Source organism: Cyphellophora europaea (assembly GCF_000365145.1).
Source record: "Cyphellophora europaea CBS 101466 unplaced genomic scaffold supercont1.1, whole genome shotgun sequence".
In the NCBI taxonomy this organism is placed as follows: domain Eukaryota; kingdom Fungi; phylum Ascomycota; class Eurotiomycetes; order Chaetothyriales; family Cyphellophoraceae; genus Cyphellophora; species Cyphellophora europaea.
Window position 1 is genome coordinate 2,452,443 of NW_008481797.1, and position 19,508 is coordinate 2,471,950.

The window sequence follows — 19,508 nt, forward strand, 5'->3', positions numbered from 1 at the left end:
TGAGTGGTTGATCACCCAATCCTGTTCGTCTCATGTCCCATCCCGAATGTGCTGGCGCCTCCGGAAACCAATAGTCGCTTGCGCCTGGCTGCTTGAGCACTCAAATCGCAATTTGCACTGGGCCGCGATTTGCAAGCTGCCGGGCGAACAAGAGTAAGTACGTCGATAGCCGGTGCTGTGCTTCGCCGAGTGCTTCGCCGATGGCCGCAGCAAAGTGGCAAATGTTCCAGCGCCTGCCAGAAGCTGTTGGGCTGGGTGGCCAGAGACAAGGGAGAATGCTGCCAGGCTCTTGCCATTAGGCTGGCGATCGAGCATCAATCTCGCCCTCCTCACCCCAGTACGCCCGTTCCCGGGTTGGCCAAAGTTGCAGGCAAAGTGCTGCAAAAGCGCCGCTGGGCTCGGTGGCACCCCCTGGCTAGCGTGCCTCAAAACCCACGAAGGAATGCTGATCGGCTGCAACTCTGTGACCAGAAATGCGCCCAGACGCGGCGTGCTCGCTGTTGGCCGTGTCTTCGCCTCGTTTGCAAAATCATGCTACCCACACCTGGGGCTAGCAGTGCCGCCTAGCCCTTGCCACCTAACCCGATCAGCTCATGGGCCGACTCGTCATCTGGCATCAGACGACTATCCAGGGTGTGAAGCTCTGATGCACATCAGTGGACCTGCTGTGCCCTCAATCTCTATTCGCAGCGTGCCCTAGACAGCCTTTTTGCCCCACTGCCCATGGGCGAACCGTGCTCGTCCTCTGAGGCGTCATACTTGCCCTGAATAGAAAAGACAATATGCCGCCTTCTATACTTCACCATCACCAACCCTCTACACCACCCAGCTCTCTCTAACACCACACCAGCCTCCAATCTCTCCACATACGCCGCTACACCATTCCCTCATACACTCCTCCTTTCATCCTGTTATATTCACCCTGAGTCCCTCCTTCCGACCACAGCCAAACCGACTCTCCAGAAGGCCATTACATCCCGTGGATATACCATTAGGATCCGGCTTTCTTTTTGTTCCATTATCAACCACAGAGCTACTGGCCACTCAGGACCCATGTTTTGAGCAGACTCATCTCGTTGGTTTTTGTCGACCCCCCTTTTCTAGACCAAGTACTTGGTACTTTTGGGCCCTCCCAATAATGCTATTAACGCCACCTCCATCGCCTCAACTGACATCTTGTCTCACTCCCGAGGATCGATTGGGTTGTGTCCTGGCTGGCCGTTTGGAACTTGTCTCTATCCTCGGAGTCGGAGCTTTTGGTGTCGTATACCGGGCCGTCGATGTCTTGACCAACACCCTCTACGCGGTAAAGGCGCTCCCCAAGGCCGGACTTGATGCGCGGCAAAGGCGGATCCAGCGACGAGAGATCGCGCTGCACCACCAAGCTGCTCAACACCCAAATGTGGTCTCATTGCATCGAATCCTCGATAGCCCGGACTGCACCTTTGTCGTGATCGAATTTTGTCCAGAAGGCGACCTCTTCACGAACATCACTGAACAAGGCCGCTTCATTGGAGATGATCGACTTGCCAAGCATGTTTTCCTCCAAATCTTGGATGCGGTCCGTTTCTGCCATTCTTTGGGCATCTATCACCGGGATCTGAAGCCGGAGAACGTTCTGGTCAAGGATAACGCCCATACCGTCAAGCTCGCCGATTTCGGACTGGCCACTACCGATCGCATCTCCTGCGACTATGGATGTGGATCTACCTTCTACATGTCTCCAGGTACGTGCCAGCAACAGTTCCGGCCACTGCCCTGATGCTAATAATCGTACAGAATGCGGGCAGAGTCGCCCCTATGCGCGTTACGCCACCGCGCCCAATGATGTCTGGAGCCTCGGTGTCATTCTCGTCAACCTCACATGTGGCCGCAATCCGTGGAAAAGGGCATCACCCGAGGACTCGACTTTCCGGGCGTTCTTGAAGGATTCGAGCTTTTTGAGCTCCATTCTTCCCATTTCCCAGGAACTCAGCACTATCTTGCAGCGCATTTTCGAATGCGATCCGCGTCATCGCATCACATTGGACGAGCTCCGGGATCTCATCATCGCCTGCCCACGGTTCACCACCACCAGTTACCACACTATGCCACCGACACCACAATCTTCTTTTGAATACGTTGAGACCATGGACTGCGCGAACATGGCCCTACCACCTTCGCCACCACAGTCCCCCCCACCAAGACCTGGATACTACGGTCAATCATCCCACTGGTCCCTGTTCGAGCCTACATCGAAACAAACTTCGTCGTACTCGGACACTTCTGCCGATTCTGGATATGAATCTGAGACTTATGCTCCGGAACCTGGCCCTAATCCTTTCAACTTTTATGGAAATGTCATCCCTCTTCAGGACCATTCAAAAGTTTCCTTCTACCAACAGCCGACCTTTGCGCCTACTGTTGCAGCATATTAACAGAACCCTTTTCTGTTTGTTATCTCAAAAATTTCTTGACGCGGATACGATGCCATGGATCAATGCTGAGGACCATTTTACCAAAAGCGGATACCCCTTGGTTGCTCTTTTGTCTCATACAATGTTTGGCTGGTTTGATGAGGAACGTTAGATCATTGCGAGGAGATGTCAGCGAAAAGCATTACTTGGAGTTACGAGGTCGACTCTGCATCTTGTTACGTCGAAGGGGAGCGGAGCTTTTTTGTGTGTTGACTCGGTGTACTTGTTGTCACTACCTCTGGACCAAGTGCTGGATAAAGAGGTTATACAACTTCAGGAGGAAGGTTTTCTCGATTTTTTTTTTTTGCGTCAAACGATACATTCACAACCAACAGCCAGTTCCATCCGAGCCCTGGAGTGACTCCCATCCTGGTCGTCGATAGCCCGGATATGGCTGGCTTGTAAATAGCCCAACACGAGAGCCATGTGTCTCCAATTTCCACAATCGTCGCTTGAAACAACGTTTCGTCGTCCCCCGTATTTGCAGGTGCCGGTTTTTTTTCCCTTGACACGCTTCGACACGTGTTGGGTTCTGCTCTCAAGGATCTCACGATCACGTGATCCACTAGATTCCCACTATAACTACCCTCTATCTGTGAAGATGTCCAACAATTACGTTCTCCTGGAGCGCTGAAGGTTGTCATTGGGCGCTTTGTTAGGCAGGTCGGCAGCTAACCTCTGATCTGACTTTGCCCCGCTAAGACTTAATCTGGGCCGACCGGTCTTTCGCCACCACGCTACTGCAGCTCTCCAGCTTTGACATGCAGATGGCCCCAATCCGGGCGAACTTGAGGATGGCCGAGCCTGCATTAAATGAGATACGAGACGGGCAGAAAAATGTCGCGGGCTCACTTGGCTGCAGCTCGGCTCGTGTTGGATATACTTTTCACACAACTCGCGGGATACCCTGCTACGCAGCCCTGCGCCAATCCCTCAGTGGTCGTGACCCCGGCGGGCTGCGAGAGCCTTGTGAGCGCCCTCCTGCGTTGTATCCTTCGAGGCTTCTATCCCCTTGCATACACATCCTGCACTAGTTCTGCTCGCTCGATCGAGCGCACGGCTCTCCATCGGCGTCACTGCCCCGTCTCCCTGGTGCGTGCTTTCTGCAGAACCCTCCACCAAGGGTTAGCCCAGTCCTTTCATGTCCACATGGCTGCATGCCGTTCCGGATAGCCCCCTTCGTCTATCCTCTCGAACCACGTCGCTCCCCGTGGTGACATCTCCAGACCACGGGTTCTGTGGAACTAAGTTTCCTCCTAAACTGGGATATGATACTTGCCAAGTTACCGGGTTTCTACTGGTTCGTGGTTTCCGCCGCTTCTCAAGAGCGATAAGCAAGCCGCTGTTATCAGAAAGGGCCCGGGCGTGGTGCGGTCATTGGTCCCTTTGGCAACCATCTTCCTCCCTCTTCTTTCTCGAGACGCACGCTAGCATGGCAGGCCGGTCTGCCACAAAGCCTGCTGGCTTTAACACCGGCATCATGGTGGGCAAAAGGCCAAACTTGCGGCTTGAGCGGCAATTTTCCGATGCACGGACCGCAGCACCAATTCCCTAATTCCGAGATGCTCATCGCGCGTCCTGAATAGACAACCAGATTGCGGGTGTGCTCTCCCCTGAGCATGGCCCAATCGTGTTGCATCGCGTGCAAGCGCTCCTGCCAATACTGGACGGAGTGTACCCTCATTGTTCACAAGGTGCGGACACAAGGCACAATGCCATTTTCAAGGCCTTCCACTGGAAGCCCACTTACTATGATGGAGCGAGGCTCCTCTGAGAGAATCTCCAGGCCTCTCTCTGGATTCGAGTCCCTCCTTGCTGCCATGGACTGACCGATCGGGGCGCGCACCAGATGCTAAAGTCGATAAGGTCATGGTGTTCAGCATCCAGCATCACATCCATGCTATTCCAGGCCACGGCATACTTCCCCCTTGCCTGGCACGGCTGTCATGTCCGAGCGGAGTGGACCGGGCAGTACCTCACGCTGGCTTGCGTCTAGACTCTCAACCGACGTGGTGGCTTTCGCACCCCTCCTCGGTCAAACCTCTCGTTTTCCGACAACGTGCCATAAAGTTTCGCTGCGTGGCTTGAGACGATGTGCGGGTCGCGTGGCTACGCAACGGCATGCAGCAACACGAATGACCCGCGGAGAATGTCGCACAATGGATCAACCAGAAGGCTCGGGCATAGTTTCGGTTGGAAGAGCGCAATACGAGAAAGGTGAGCACGCCAGGCACACACATTGCTGAGCATAACGCGCTCGGCCTTCCTCTCAGTGCTGTGGCTTCCAAAAGTTCCGCAAGCCATCTTAATTCGGGTTTGAACGCGACGTCGGATGCTTATACACGAAGAAGCAGCGGCGACTTTCGCAAAGTATGCCTGAATAGGCCTCTTTCAGCGTCAAAGCTCGTGGCTTACATCATTGATCGTGACAAATGTCTGTGATGTACCTCGTTGGAGAGCGGCGTTGCCTAACGCTGAGACGTACCCGGCCGTTATGCTAACGGAAGCATGGCTCGCCATACTGGCTCAGCCATGAGTCCTCAGATCCCAAAATCGTTCTCAAAACAACGCAGAGCGTTCAGTCGTGGTCTTTGCGAACGCCTGGTGTAGATATGCCGGCGGACAATAATGGTCACTCATGGCGAGACCCTTCTTAGAGACAAGGTCAAATGCTGGAGGTCTGCGTGACTGATTATTCTGTCTGGAGGCTGCGATTATCCCATGAAAGTCACCTCGAACACCTGTAGTATGCCTGAGTTAGTAGCCGTCGCCTCTCTCGGAGAATGCTACGCGTGTCACGCTTTGCGTCGTCTCATTGTATTCAAGCGATTCACGTAGTCGACGCGCGATAGCTGCGGCCCGCCCCCTTATTCGAAGGTTGTTGGACTTCGCCCATGGCGACCCGAGTGTCCGCACTATAGCCGTGGCTGTGCCACGAGGCTGTGCCACTGGAAAAGGACAGTGTGTTGCGAGGTAACGAGTAGAACGGTATTGTAAAGTCCTGGTTCCGGCGAGTCTTGGGCGTCCCGTTCCAGGCGTTCCGACCATTTGAAAGCGACATTTTCGCCACATGGGCTGGCACGAATGCCAAGCGTCTGAGCTCCGCCTGCGGCAAAGTGTTGTAATGCTACACTCGGCCCCACAGACATCTCCATCCACAGGGTGGGAATGGGACATTTGAGCCTTTGATGAGGCATTACCAGACTGCGTTGCTGTTGTGTCAGTGTCACATTCGTACTACCACAGATCTGCAGTTGCTTTAAGGACAGCTCTCTGACCAGTAATTAATTTGAATGCCCTTAGCTGGCACGACAAGCATTGGCGACACGCCCTTTGTCTGTTTCTAGCCGTGCCGAGTCGCCGAGCAAGATGGACACGCAATCCAATCTGCTTAAATTGAGAGAAAGAACACCCTGGGTGTTGACACCACCCACCCGCTCTTTCCCGCAACACTGACTGCCGTCGTTACCGTCTGCTGTTAATCATTGCATTGTCTGTTTGACCTTCATCGCCATCGTGACATTCACTGCCGTTTGAGGCTCAACCTAGGCGAACTTCGGCTCCTCCCTCACCCTTACTTTACACTTTCTGCACCCGCCGGTCCGCACTCTTGCCGAAACACAAACCCTACCCCACCTCCAGTCAACGCGAGAAAGAATTCCGCGAAGGATAACATCTCTTTCGAACAACATTACTGCTACCTTTCCAAAATCCCCTCGCCTCACAAGCATCACGTCACAATGTCTGCCCCTGGCTACCCCCCTCAGTCCTACCAACAAGGCCCACCTCAAGGTAGTTACGGCGACCCGAATCAGCAATACTATGGCCCTCCCCAGGGCGGTATGAACTACGGCCCTCCGCAACAAGGTTACTACCCGCCCCAACAACAGGAACAGAAGGACAGCAGCGGCCCGGGTTGCTGCGCCGGTATCTTCGCCGGTCTGGCTTGCTGCTGCTGTTTGGATATGTGCTGTTAAAAAGACGAAACATCGGAAGGCACACGCAGAGATCGAGTTCGGCTAGAGGAAAAAGCTCGTCTTGCAGTCAGTCAGTCAACTGCTCGAGGCTTAAATGGCACGTCAGGGCGGTGTCGTGCAAACAGCGCTGGGACTATCGAACAACACTGGTACACATCGGATGGGATTGCGCCACAATACCTTACCTATGCTCGACAAGAAACACGTTTTGCAGTTTTGGGCGAACACGAATTTGGAGTTTCGTTCAAGCGAAGCTCTTTCAGAGCAGCAAAGCAGGCACAGCCGGCGTTAGACACGAACCAGCAGTGCGAAAGGATATTGCTTAACAGATGATTCCCATACTGAATTCTCAACACACAAGGCCATGTTCTCTCGTGGCTTCATTCACCTTGTTACCATCATGCTGCCTTTCATATTGATGTTTCCTTCGTGTACGCGCCCTCGGTGTTCATGCGAACGACGTGGGCACAAGACAGGCAAAGAGGTTGTTCGAGTAATGAGTAGCTCCTATCCTCAGGGGCTCTCCTCTCAATGATTGGCCTTGAATATGTTGATCCGTCCAGAGGTCTAGACAGCTAACTAGCAGTACGCAGCTTATCCTAAAGAACGGGTAAGACCATAGACCAACAAGAGCCTAGATCGAAGTCAACACATCGACCATAGCTCCAACCTAGATATTCCTATCTTCCACGCTATCTCGACTTTTTTCACCTCGAATTCACCATCACTCAGCCTTTCACAGCATTCTCGGTCTCAGCTGCCGCATGGGGGCCTGTAGGCGCCGGGTTTCCGGTCGCACTCGTTGAATCTCGACCGCAGCCTCATTCAGAGTCTTTCCGGACTCGTTGGTGACCACATCGAAGTTCCGCTCGGCCACTCGGACGTAGTCCAGCTCCTCTGGAGTCGCCTCGAGCCTCTGCTTTTTCGCAATTCACGCATCATCAGCTTCAAGCGCTTTACGTCTCACCCTTCGGAGCTTTCTCCGCAAAGAGCGCCGTTCGAGAATCAGGTCTAAGATCTTTGGCTCCCCGTCAACTTCCGTTCGTTCGTGTTCACGCAGCACTTCGATCTCACTGGCATTGTTGCACTTAACGAATATTTCCGTGTAGTCGGCAAGTGTTGTGATGATACTGCGGAGTTCATCGTCCTTGGAAACATTGACCGTGGAGTCGAAGACCTATTCGAAGATGTTCGTGATGTGCCGAGAACGGAGACAGCTCTCACGCAAGTCGCAAGCTCTACCTTGGAACTGTCTCGCGCTGTGGCTCTTTCAGTCTTCGAGGTCGAGCTTGTCGGCGGCAATGTAGACAAGGGCGCACAGGGCACAATTGGGCACCCACTTTGTTCTGCCAACACTTGTTAAGGTGAGGGCTTTGTTTCCAAGGCAAACCACACTGATTATCACGAGAGGTATCTGACCACCCGGGTGATGCAAGGTCAACGCAGTGTTAAGGCATTTAAGAGTATCAAGGCCAAAGACAGTACCCACCGGCACCGGTACCGAATGCTACCGAACGGTCATACAAGCATTTTCAGGCAGTGGAATCGGCCACCGTACAAAACCATCCAAGTGCGCAATTCCACCACTGCACCTTCAAAGCTCTTTCCTTACAATCCAGGGGACCTCTTACATCCCAAAACACTTGCAAGGCCCGTGCACAGGCTCTGAAACCTTTCGGGGCATAATCGTGAAGAGTGGAACGGGCCTCACACGGCTTGCGAGACGTTTTCGCCGAAAGTGCCCCATCCGTGCTAGGCCGCAGCTTTGATGCTAGAGTTACCAGAACTCGTTCATCAGCAATTTTTGGTAATATAGAAGCTCAGGTGAGTGATATGGAGCTCTCGATCCATTGGGTGTCAGAGTAATGGCAGCGGGGAGTGAAAAGGATGAGGTCTTGGCGCATAGCGGAGCATTAGCTGGTCTCCCGCTCAAATGGCCTTTGAGGGTGCTCAAACAGGTGATCAGAGTCATCAGCTGCGTGTAAACGAGCTTGAATTCTTACGTGGAATACATCGTTGAGATGGCGTTCTTAGCGCATAGTCATACATTTGTGCCGAGCAAAGCTGGGTCCCACTGGCTAAACCGCTCGCTTCCGAGATGGTCTAGCTGATACTGACATTCATTCGAATACCATTGAATACGTTTGAATACCACTTGGCATATCGTAGAGTTCATTCATCATGCTCCATAAGTCAACATTCACCTCCCCGAGCTCTCCGGCAATTCGAACTTCGGCGCGGAATGCAGCTCATGTCCTCGGACTGGATACTGGGAATAGTGCTGCGGATCTGACATGGTCGAGCTCGGATAGCTGATCTGATCTTTGTAGTCAACATGACCTCTTGCTTGAGACCGACGTCGCCTCTTGACAGCCCAAAACGCCAGCGCCACGATCAGAGCCGCCGCTGCCACGCCTCCAACGGTAATCCCTGCAATTGCACTCACACCAATAGCTCCGTCTTGCACATCCGAGGACTCTCTTGAATCCTGGGACACTGTCGTCGCACCTGCCGCCGTCGGGGTAGTCATCGAAGGCATCAAGGTCGACGAAGCGGAGCTGGCAGCAGCAGCCACACTAGATGCGAGCGCCGCCTGCAGCATCTCAGGCGGGGGCGCATTGAAAGTCTTGTCCGTCGGGTCGTCGCAGCTGACGGTGTTGTTGACGACGCCGCAGCAACGCCACAGCTCCTCGCTGTACACGTACGTGATGTCTGGTAAACCCTCGCTGGCTGTTGATTGCCCTTCAAGTCAGCACGATCCTGGTCATCTGCTCAGACGAGGGAGCAGGGGAGAATGTTGGATTGCTTAGAGGTATACTTACTGCAAAGCGGCGTGCAAGCCGTCGTATCATTGTAACTACTATCGGTGCATCCGGCTGTATAGTACCCGGAACCACCTTTGGGCGGGCTGTCTCTTGACATGCAGATATAGCTGCCGAGACAGACATCGCCTTCGAAGCAGCAGCGCGAGAAGCCGTCCGAGTCTTCCGTGCCTGGGCATGCAGCATCGACGCCGAACTTGCTGAGAATGCTGTTGGTGGACTTGCGGTAGCATGCCGCCATTTGGGAAAGCGAAGGTGGCTGTGAATTGCTGCAGCGACGGTGCGAAACCAGAGGGCTGCAAATAGCAGAAGCTGAACGAGTGTATGCTGGGAGAGTGCTGCAGGGTTCGGTGGCGGAGTTGTGGGACCTGTATAAAGGGATTTTCTGTGCACGGGCTGGAGAGCGGTTGTAGCCGTAGCCGATGGCCGCGCGGGAGAGACAAGATGTTTCAGACGTCCATGTTGGCTGTCTACAGTAGCGGACCCTACTGGCCTGCTGCCGGCCGCTGGGTGGCGGTCACCATATATGTTTGCCTGGGCGGTTCATGAAACGGCGACAAGCGAAACCACGAGGGCGGGTTCACCAGAAAAGCCCATCTATCCAGCATGCTACTTGCAGTGGCCATGATCGTTCGACGAGTATGTCGAACGAAAAACGGTTCTTGCTCACGAGCTTCGTGCTCATCTATATGAAAGACGGGTTTCAAATCAATCAGCAGGCAACGTGCGACGTCGATCTTGCATGGCCATTGGTGGGCTTCCGCTCGTTGGGGGCCCACCGATTTCCTCTTCGGGCATCTACGACAGCAAGACAAGCCCCTACCGATCAAAGACCATAACGAGGCGCACAGCAACACTGGCAACCGCTGGGTTAGACGACCAGCATTTTGTCTTCAGACGATCAGTTATATGAGACCATGATCATTTCTGTCCCCGAACCCTCCAAAAAGCCACCTTGCACTCTCATCACACCACGGCTGTCGTTTCTCCAGACCCCCCCCCCCCATCCCCGTCAACTCCCCACTCTTCTCACACTGAATCTGGAAATATCAAAAATCTCCCCCATTCTCCTCCGACACATCCTCCACATACGCCTTCTTGCCTCCTTCTCCGCTCCCATCTAACCCGGCCTCACTTCTCGACCGCCTCCCCGCTTTCCTCCACGTGCTGATCGCCATCTCGAGGTCCGCCGTCGGTGCATTTGGTGGCAGTTGGTATCGCGTCAGCATCTTGTACCACGTGAAGCAGAGCACGCGATGACGATACAGGCCTTCCAGCGCCGTCATGCTTGCGGTTGCTTGGGGAGGTGGATTGGTGGGGTAATTGTCGGTTGCAGCGCAGCTAGTTTATTTGTTGGCATGTGCGTCGGGGGATGATGGCCGCTGCTCAGGAGTCGTGGGAAGCTGGGAGGTGTTGCTATCAGCGGCGGCGGCGTAGGCATTGGTAGCTGTGGTAGTTTGAGGCGGTATAGGGCCTGCTGTGTGAGTGGTGGACTGGTGCTGGACAGTCTCGTTGCTAACGGCTCCCAAATTTTCGCGAGAAGCAGTTACCTGGGCAGCTGTTGGCGCCCATTGTTGCCCGGCATATGAGCCAGAGATTTCGGCCCTCTTGAGGCAGGTTTCCCTGCATTAGAGCATTGTGATGACATGGGTAGCTACTGAGGCGCCGGTGAGTGTTGCTGAGAGTGGTTGAAAGAAGGCCTTGAATGAGAAAGGAGAGGTGTAGATATAAACGAAACAGACAAAGACGTTTGATGGAATGCAAACTTCTGGTGCGTGTTGCAAGACAAGCAGGGCAACCCCTGTCTTGTCGCCACTATTTGTATCGAGAGCAAAGGAAAGCTGTTGTATACGAATTGATGATTTCAAGGTATCTGGAGACCTTTGGTCAAGGTCAATTTGAGACCGGCCTTGACCATTCCGTGACATCCTTGGGCCTCCAAAGCCGATGTCCCTTCGTGCTCAAGACATAGCCTTACCTCCATTTGGGGGTCGGACTCGAGAGGCCTTCATAGGGTATACGGCACCAAAGGCTTTCCTTCCCGATCTGCTTCCTCCCGCAGCCGCCTGTTTGCCTTCATCAACACCATACGCATGACCAAGCTGCACGCAATGCTCAGCACGCTAAATGCTAGCATCAACAGCATGGCCATGAGGTATCTTGGCCCATCAGATTTCGGAAAGAAGTAGGGAGACCAAATGTTGCCGAACTGCGAAAGTAAGTTGATCATCGCCGTGGCGCAGGCACGTTTCTCCGGGGTCTGGTTCAACGTAACAGCGAACCAGGAAAAGACGATGCCGTTTGCTGAGAAGCAGCCAGATGTGAAAAGGAACGATGCGAAGTACCGAGCCGGGACATTGAGGGTAGCAACCGAGATGATGAAACCAACCATAGCGACTGCCATCAGGCCGGAAATGTGCAGACCGCGCTCCTTGAGTTTATCCGAGGAGTATGCAGCAAAGAATGAGACGATTGCAGCGACAAGGTATGGCGGGGCTGTGAGCAAGAGCGTGGTCTCCGTAGAACCAAGGTTGAAGCCCCGCATGATAGTTGGGAAGAAGTTGTTAAATCCATATGCAGTGTGATTTGCGCATAGAAGGAGCACGAAGATCCAAGTTCGATAGTCTTTAGCTGCTTCCTTGACGCCAACGATCACAGACCGCTTGCCCTCGGGCTCCGATACGCGATCCCGTAGAACCCGTTCGTGGGCAAACTTGCGGAGGTCCTCTGGCATGGCCCACCAACTCTGCTTCGACTCAGGGTAGTCCGGCAGGATGAGGAGTGCCACGAGTGCCGCAACGAAGCTTCCGACGCCCTCAAGAACGAAAAGCCATTGCCACCCGGCAAGGCCTCTTGCGCCGTCGAGACCGTGAAAGATGCCAGCAGCGATGAGGCCAGAGAACGCCGTCGCGAGGATCAATCCCGAGTAAAGGACAGCCGTCCGCAGGGCCAATTCTGAGCGAGTATACCAGGAGCTCATAATGTGAAAAGCTCCAGGGAAACTGCGCTATGGTTAGACTTGGACCGGGTCAAATGGAGGATTGGGTGGGAGATCCAGAACAACTAGAGTGGGTTTTGTGTACATTGGGGTCTGAGACATAAGTTCCAGATAGTACAAAGGCCTCCTCAAGTTATCCTGATATGAGTTTATCCAGAGACTTACAAAGGAGCCTCTACTATACCCAGGAAAAACCGAATGGCGATGAGACCCGAGAAGTTGCTGGTGCCAGCTGTTGCCGCTGAGACACAAGACCAGACAGCCGCGCAACATGGTAGGTATATCGAAGGACGGACTTTTGTGATCTAGGGATCAGAGTCAGCTTGTATGAAGGCGACACACGATTGAAGGAATGAGGCAGACGGGGCGATGCCAAGACATCGGAGATATACTCGTGCACGGCTTCAGGAGGATCTGAGACACCCTCGTGTCTCCAAAAAAGCCATATGGGACGAGAAAGAAGACTCACGATCATGTTGGACGGCAGCTGCGCAAGCATGTAACCGACATTGAGAATCGAGACGGCAACATTGAACTGGTTGCCAACGAGACCGAGATCTTCCTCAAAGCTGTTGAGGCGCGCTTGAGCAATATTGTTTCGATCCAAGTAATTAAACATGTAAAGGATCCAAACCTAGCAGATGGTCAACGAATTTCTTGTCTTCCGCCTTGCTTCTCACCATTGGCATCAGTGTCATGTCCAGGCGACGGACGAGTTTTCGCTCTTTGGCACGGTACACTGGGTCATCAACGAGGCTTTGCTCGAGGTCTCCAAGTTTCTGATTGTCATCATGGTGCTTCTTCGCAGCTGAAAGGCTTTCGGCGTGCTCATATATCTGCGGCTTCTCGATGTTGGCCATGTTGGGCTCGAGGATGTTGCAACAGAGTAAGGATTGTAGCGAAGCGGTGAACGTACGCCAACGAGGTGATGGATTGTCCGCCCTATTATATCTACACGAAGATCATGCGGGCCGGAGTGTCTTCATCTGGTGGTGCGATGCACATTGGAGGATCCGTTCTCTGCACAACCTGCCACCACGTCTTGGCCAGCGACAACGGCATAGCCAGAGAGGGTAAGCGGGGGCGTTCCCCAAGCATTTTGTGCAAGGTATGAAGCCCTGCGAAGCCGTGAGACAAGCTAATGAAGCACCGGCGTCCTAGGTTGGCTTCCACTGGGCGAAGTCGCCAAGCACGGATCCCCACGTAAATGGGGATTGCGGGGAGCATGACCTCTGAGGATCCTCAATGCACGACAGGGAATGTCTTGGCTGTTGGCAAGGAGCGGAGAAGGACAAGGTCCGAGTCGGAGGAAGTCCGAGTTCATCGTGCTTGGAAACGGTAGCTCGAAAATAGAGATATCGGCGCTTGCCCTATCAGGCAGTTCCGATCGGATGTGTCGAGCTGAGCCTTCGTCGCCACGGTGGATAGAGGTCTGTACAAGTGAAAGGCACCTGGCGTGCCTGACCGGTATCGGAACTCCGAGCAAGGCTCGTCGCGCGGTAAACTGCCAATTGTGCACGTATAAAATTAAGCAGGGACCCAGAAAATTGCAGAGGAAGGCTACAACTGCACGTCGTGAGAAGCACAACGGGTTCCAGGCTCACCATAACCAACATGAACGGAGAACACTTGATAACAAACGGCTATGCCACTGCTGGTCGGTCGATGACTCCTGGCAGACGCTTGCGGCAACTCTTGGAGAGGAATGAGATCCTTATTGCCCCTGGCGTGTACGATGGATTCAGCGCACGCATCGCGCTAGAGGTCGGCTTCGATGCTCTGTACATGGTATGTCGACGAAGACGGTTTTGCGTAAAGGGCCTGAGGCTAACATTCGAAGACTGGCGCTGGAACATGTGCGTCGAAGCTCGGCCAGCCAGATCTAGGTTTTGCATCGCTCAATGACATGAGAGAACATGCAGAAATGATTGCCAGCCTCAACCCCGAGGTGCCGCTCATTGCAGATGCGGACACCGGTTACGGTGGCCCAAATATGGTCGCGAGGACTGTCGCCGCGTATGATCGCGCAGGAGTTGCAGGCTTCCATATCGAAGACCAGATCCAGACCAAGCGCTGTGGGCACTTGGGTGGCAAGGAGGTGGTAAGCATTGACGCATTCGAACAGCGTGTTCGAGCTGCATCACAGGCGAGGGACAGGCTACACAGCGATATCGTTATCATCGCAAGAACGGATGCACTCCAAACCAACGACTTTGACGAGGCTATAAGCCGGCTGAAGACGGCCATAGCAGCCGGCGCTGACGTTGCTTTTCTTGAAGGTAGAAGAAGCCTGTTATGTTTGTGGTCAACTAGGCTGACTTTAGTAATAGGCGTGACCACTGCTGAAGAGGCACGGCGCACGTGTGAGTTGCTTTCCCCAACGCCCGTCCTTCTGAACATGGTTGAACATGGTGCTACGCCGTCTTTTACGCCACAAGAGGCGCATGACCTTGGCTTCCAGCTCATGATCTTCCCATTCTCCGCGATCGCTCCCGCCTACTACGCCATCCGAGAAGCCCTGCAAGGGTTGAAAGCAACCGGCAAGACCGGGATCGCGCAAGACTTCACTCCTAAGAAGCTCTTCGAGACAGTCGGTCTGAAGCAAGCGATGGGGATCGACGTTGCTGCCGGAGGTCAGATGTACTCGAAAGTATAGAAGCCTACTGCTTAATTCGGATGGCGCAGAGAGATCGTGATCGGAATCATATGTATCGTTGCAGGCATCACCGGAGGCGAATGTTGCTTTAGTCTTCGTCTCGCTGCGCTCTCAATCGTAGCCATTCGTTGATTTACCAAGCAGTTTTGCTGCCCCATCAGCGAAACCAGTCAAAATAAAGGTCGTCGGAGGGAAAGCCATTCATGTCATCGAATTGAAAGAGAGCTGGGAGTTCCTGCATGGCCGCTTGAAATTCTGCATCTGTAATCGTTAGTCTGCCGCCGTGAATTGCTCGGCCAAAACATACCGTTCACTTGCGCAGCAGTTCCGTTGACCTGTGACGCGTTCAAACTGAACTGATCTCGCCACCTCCATAATGAATCGTAAACGATGCTCATCGATAATCGGGACTGTATGCTTAGCTGAAGTGCCGATGCGCCCTCTCCACAGACGACTCTAGGGTTGGGGTGGTTGTAAAGGTAAGCTAGCACATCGCTGAGCCTTCCTGGTAGATCATTGTTGCTGACTGACATTTTTCTAAGGGCCATAACGCTCGAATTGAATAGCCTCTTCGTGGTTGTGATTGTTTGACTGGTCAGATCGGCGTAGTATTCGCTTCGAAGCACCTTCAGCAGTACAAAGGCAGCGGACGAAAAGCTTTGGTAGGCGTGGAACGAGCAATGGGATGTGAAGCCTGATTCTTCAAAGTCATAGTTGAGCGTATGCTCGATCAAGGCCGACGCAGTGGCAAAAAGTGCGAGGATCCTTTCCACGTAATCCTTCGAGGTCGCCTCATCGAACAGGTAGAATGCATGTAGATGCAGGCGAGCTGCTAGCAGATGGAAACGAATCAGTCCTGGTAAGGCGGTCAGCAAGCCAGTGTGTGATTCAAGGAATACATTGACCCACCATCTGTTTGGCCAAGCGCGGCCTCGAGCACCAACCAGTCTGAATTCAGGAGCTTGTAGAGTGGGAGGCGCTCATGGGTCGGCTTCGTCATCAGCTCGGTCTCCGGATTGCTAGCAAGAGCCATAGTGACCTTATGGCGGAAAAGCTCGACTTGCAGCATTTGGCGGATGGAATCGGACGGCGATTCAATCTGTCTCGCCAAGGGCTCAATACTAGACCAATCCTGCAAGTGTGCAGGGCTCTGCAAGCCGACACCTATGCTGACGCTATTCACATTTGATAAGCACGACATCTTCGCTGCTGGAACGACTTACCTTTGAGCGACAATGTTGCAGGCTATCCAGATCTTTATCCTAGCCGCTACTTCCTTCTCGGTCAACCTGATCCGGTATTTGGCGAAGTCTTGCTGGTGTTGAGGCCTGTGGAGGCCAATTTGCACGCTCGCCGACACAGCTGTGTGCATCAAGACATAGCTAGGATCTGTAGCACTACTGCTCGTTGGGAAAGGCCAGGTGCAAATGAGCAGAATGCTTTGCACCAAGGCAAGCGAGTGTGGTACAGATCGCACAGCTTTCCATAGCAGATCTGTGACCGGCTGAGACAACTTTGAGAGGAGAGTCGAATTGGTTAATGACCGGCGAGCAGCAACAGCCATGATACACCAAAAGAGCAGCGGCGAAGTCTCGCAGTACTGTTGCGCCGATATTTCTGGATCGAGAATAGGCAAAGTCGGATGGTAGAGACTGAAGAAGGCAGCGTATAGCTCTTCGATCTCATCTTCTGTGAGAGTCACATTCCCGTGGCCCAGACTTCGTGGCCGAGCAATCGCGGCAGGGGAAGTTTTCGGAGGCGCCTCTATCTCATGCTCATGAGGCCGCGTCGTAGTGCCTGTAAGGTCATTGCGCTCTGTGGCTGGCGACAGGCTATCTGAGTCTGCTGGCGGTAGCAGACCATTATTGACCAGGCTGGGAGTCCTCTGTGTGTTGCTGACAATGCCTCTGTTGGCAGCTGGGCTCGCGGAAAGTCGACCGGGCGCAGATCGATCAGGTGTCTCGTCTCCTAGAACGTGTTCAGCGGGCGTACCAGAGAAAGTCCGCTGACGCTGATATTGCTCAAGTTGTTGCTTCAGGGATGAAATTTCTTCTTGGAAATCTGCAGACCGTCTGCGCTTTCTCGTTCTTTGAAAGCTCTCGTCAACTTTGCAACTCAGGCCCAATTTGGCACAGCGTGAACAACTGCTGACAGCCCCCTCAGGACTATGCGCTAAATCACATCGAAGCTTCTGCTGCCTACATTCGTTACAAGCCCTTCTCTTTTGCGAGGCATGTCTGCCATTATACTCGCGTGCGGTCCAAGCGGAGCTCAGAAGCGCCGAGGTGTTGCGCGTGGGAGGAACATGGATCGAGGTTTCTGCTGGTGCGACTCCAGGCTGATTCATCGCCGAATCACATGGTCACGACTAGTGACTCAGTCGAGCGATTTCCAGACAGTCATCTAATGCTGTAGTGCTTCGAATGAGTAACTTCGCCAGCTGTGAAAGCAGTTGGAGCTGAGAAGCCATCGGCTCTAAAGAGCAGCTCGGAGTCCTCAAGCTAAGTCCGGCGCAGGGCCTGCGCCCTGCGCCACACTGGATGGAGAAACCCCCTGGAGACTCGCAGCCTTACAAAATAGGAACCTCAGGCCGTCGCAATGGACACCATCGATTTCGATTCTCACGATGATCATTACCGCTGCCTTTTGGCTACGAATGTGTCTGTATGAGCAATGTTCCTGCACTCTGCGAAGAATAGGCGTCGCCCAGGTGCCACTGATCGTCCTGATGCTCCCCAACCAAGCTCTGTCTCATAGGAAGTTGATATCGTCATTCCATACACCAACGCCGTGCATCCAACACCCCCGAAATTGACTCCCTCTGCCCTTCACGATACGCCAGTACCTGGGGTGTCTTGGACACAATGGGCTGCTTGGAAGATGCTCAGGGATTGTTATGTCCAACTTTTCCTCGTCCTTGCGTTTCCTGATCTCGGACAGGCTTGTTTGTGTGCCACTTCTGAATCTCTTGGAGTTGGTGTCGAGGTTCAGTCCCCGGCCGGACGACACCATGATTAGCCCATCCTCTTCCGATTCCTCTAGCTGAGCCAACTTGGCTTCGTACCAGTCGCTCGTTTTGGCCTTGCTCACGACATGGCCATCTGCGGTCACGAATGACTTTTTACCGCTTGAACTGACTCGGCTTGTATTCCGAGCTGGGATTCTGCTCGGGTCAAGAGTCTCATTCTGGCGAGTTTCTGGTCCTTTGGGCGCGTTGTAGTCGAAGAAGAAGCCTCTCTTCTTTCCATCGAGACCTTCTTGTGGAAGCGGTGGCGTATGAATGCGCCGGGCTTCGCTCGGGAGGTAACTCGTCCCACCACGAATACTAATATCGACTTTCAGAAACTCCTCGGTCTCTACGCTCGGGCTTTTCTTGATCTTGTAAGTGGCACGCTCATCGGGAGTGTTATTTGGTTGTGCCCCCATTCGCAAAGCCAATTGGCTTGAAGTGTACGAAATTCCCTCGACAACGTCCTGGAGAGATTCATCGCTTTCGTACCTTATTTCTGGAGACCGAACTCGAGCAGATATCCGATTCTTACCTTTCAGGGCGCTGGACCCCCTGGAAGAATTGGACTTATCTGACATGGTCCGGGCATGTAGACGATTGACCACTGATACAGGCGATGTCGCGTCCGACAGAAGGCTTGTCTCTTGCAGAATCGAGTTGACCCTTCGCAGTGCTTCCGAAGTCCGGTTCCGCTTCAGGAGAGTCATGTGGTCTGGCAAATGCTGGTTCCGTGGCAGGGACAGCGGGCTAATGCTCCTGACGGACCCCATTCTGCGCTTGTGCTTGTTGAAGCTAAAGCGTCGAACCATCTGGAGTGATGCAGAGAATATTCGCCGTGGGTTAATGGAGCTCTTCCTCGAGGTCGGTGGTGATGTATCTGACAGGGGCTCGTCCTCCTGCAGCTTCGTGAACGACTTTTCCACTCTGACCACGTGGCCATCTGATGGTGCACTCTGGTCCGGCGGCGATCTTGGTGGAAGCAGCGGAGTCAACCCTTTGAGCGACGGAATCTTACCCGCTGAGGCTAAAAGGTTATCTCGAGATTCCTCTGGCGATGTCCGCAATCTCTCGTACCAAACACTACCGGACTTTGTGCGTGACCAGTTGTGACCTGGAACTGGACGGGCCGGAGATCGAGACAGCGAAGTATACTCGCTGGGCTCGGATAAAGGCCCTCTCCGATGAGTATCGAATGCCAAACTACCGGAGGACTTGCTAGAAGCGGACGGCGGCGTTGTCGTGTTGCGGGGGTCTAAGGAACGGGTAGGCAAGGGTTTGTTTCGAATGGCTTCCATGGTGATGGTGCTTTTCCGAGCAACATCCTCGGCGATGGTGTCAACTTTGATCTTGCGATACATCAGGCCGTAGTCGGAATAAGGACGATGTTCGAAAGTTGGTCGGCGGCGAGCCGTGTCTTGGGGTCTGGCGGTCTCACTGATACCTGAACTTGCAGCAGGCGAGATGTTGTTGCTGCTCGTCGAACGATCGCTGCGGTGCCGGATGGTGTAAGTTGATAGAGGACCTGGCGGACCCGACGATGTGGCTGTTGCGGTTCCGGTGTCCTCCATATTGAATGCTGTGATAGAAAA

General features: G+C 53.6%; 6 protein-coding genes across 6 annotated transcripts; 2 read left to right on the forward strand and 4 right to left on the reverse strand.

The window, feature by feature from the left end:
• Nucleotides 1-1,138: 1,138 nt before the first annotated feature.
• HMPREF1541_00933 (uncharacterized protein) lies at nucleotides 1,139-2,417 on the forward strand (the record flags this gene model as incomplete). Its single annotated transcript, XM_008713234.1, has 2 exons — nucleotides 1,139-1,727; nucleotides 1,780-2,417. 2 exons carry the CDS (start codon nucleotides 1,139-1,141, stop codon nucleotides 2,415-2,417), a joined length of 1,227 nt encoding a protein of 408 aa, XP_008711456.1.
• A 6,216-nt stretch (nucleotides 2,418-8,633) lies between these two features.
• HMPREF1541_00934 (uncharacterized protein) lies at nucleotides 8,634-9,496 on the reverse strand (the record flags this gene model as incomplete). The annotated part of the gene is made up of 2 exons (XM_008713235.1): nucleotides 8,634-9,163; nucleotides 9,256-9,496. 2 exons carry the CDS (start codon nucleotides 9,494-9,496, stop codon nucleotides 8,634-8,636), a joined length of 771 nt encoding a protein of 256 aa, XP_008711457.1.
• A 1,767-nt stretch (nucleotides 9,497-11,263) lies between these two features.
• HMPREF1541_00935 (uncharacterized protein) lies at nucleotides 11,264-13,113 on the reverse strand (the record flags this gene model as incomplete). Its single annotated transcript, XM_008713236.1, has 4 exons — nucleotides 11,264-12,257; nucleotides 12,419-12,558; nucleotides 12,723-12,887; nucleotides 12,934-13,113. The coding sequence occupies 4 exons, from the start codon at nucleotides 13,111-13,113 to the stop codon at nucleotides 11,264-11,266; spliced, it is 1,479 nt and encodes a 492-aa protein (XP_008711458.1).
• A 754-nt stretch (nucleotides 13,114-13,867) lies between these two features.
• Nucleotides 13,868-14,909, forward strand: HMPREF1541_00936 (uncharacterized protein; the record flags this gene model as incomplete). The annotated part of the gene is made up of 3 exons (XM_008713237.1): nucleotides 13,868-14,041; nucleotides 14,094-14,532; nucleotides 14,584-14,909. 3 exons carry the CDS (start codon nucleotides 13,868-13,870, stop codon nucleotides 14,907-14,909), a joined length of 939 nt encoding a protein of 312 aa, XP_008711459.1.
• A 157-nt stretch (nucleotides 14,910-15,066) lies between these two features.
• HMPREF1541_00937 (uncharacterized protein) lies at nucleotides 15,067-17,256 on the reverse strand (the record flags this gene model as incomplete). Its single annotated transcript, XM_008713238.1, has 4 exons — nucleotides 15,067-15,170; nucleotides 15,217-15,765; nucleotides 15,819-16,084; nucleotides 16,133-17,256. 4 exons carry the CDS (start codon nucleotides 17,254-17,256, stop codon nucleotides 15,067-15,069), a joined length of 2,043 nt encoding a protein of 680 aa, XP_008711460.1.
• A 404-nt stretch (nucleotides 17,257-17,660) lies between these two features.
• HMPREF1541_00938 (uncharacterized protein) lies at nucleotides 17,661-19,487 on the reverse strand (the record flags this gene model as incomplete). The annotated part of the gene is made up of 1 exon (XM_008713239.1): nucleotides 17,661-19,487. One exon carries the CDS (start codon nucleotides 19,485-19,487, stop codon nucleotides 17,661-17,663), a length of 1,827 nt encoding a protein of 608 aa, XP_008711461.1.
• Between the last annotated feature and the right edge of the window lie 21 nt (nucleotides 19,488-19,508).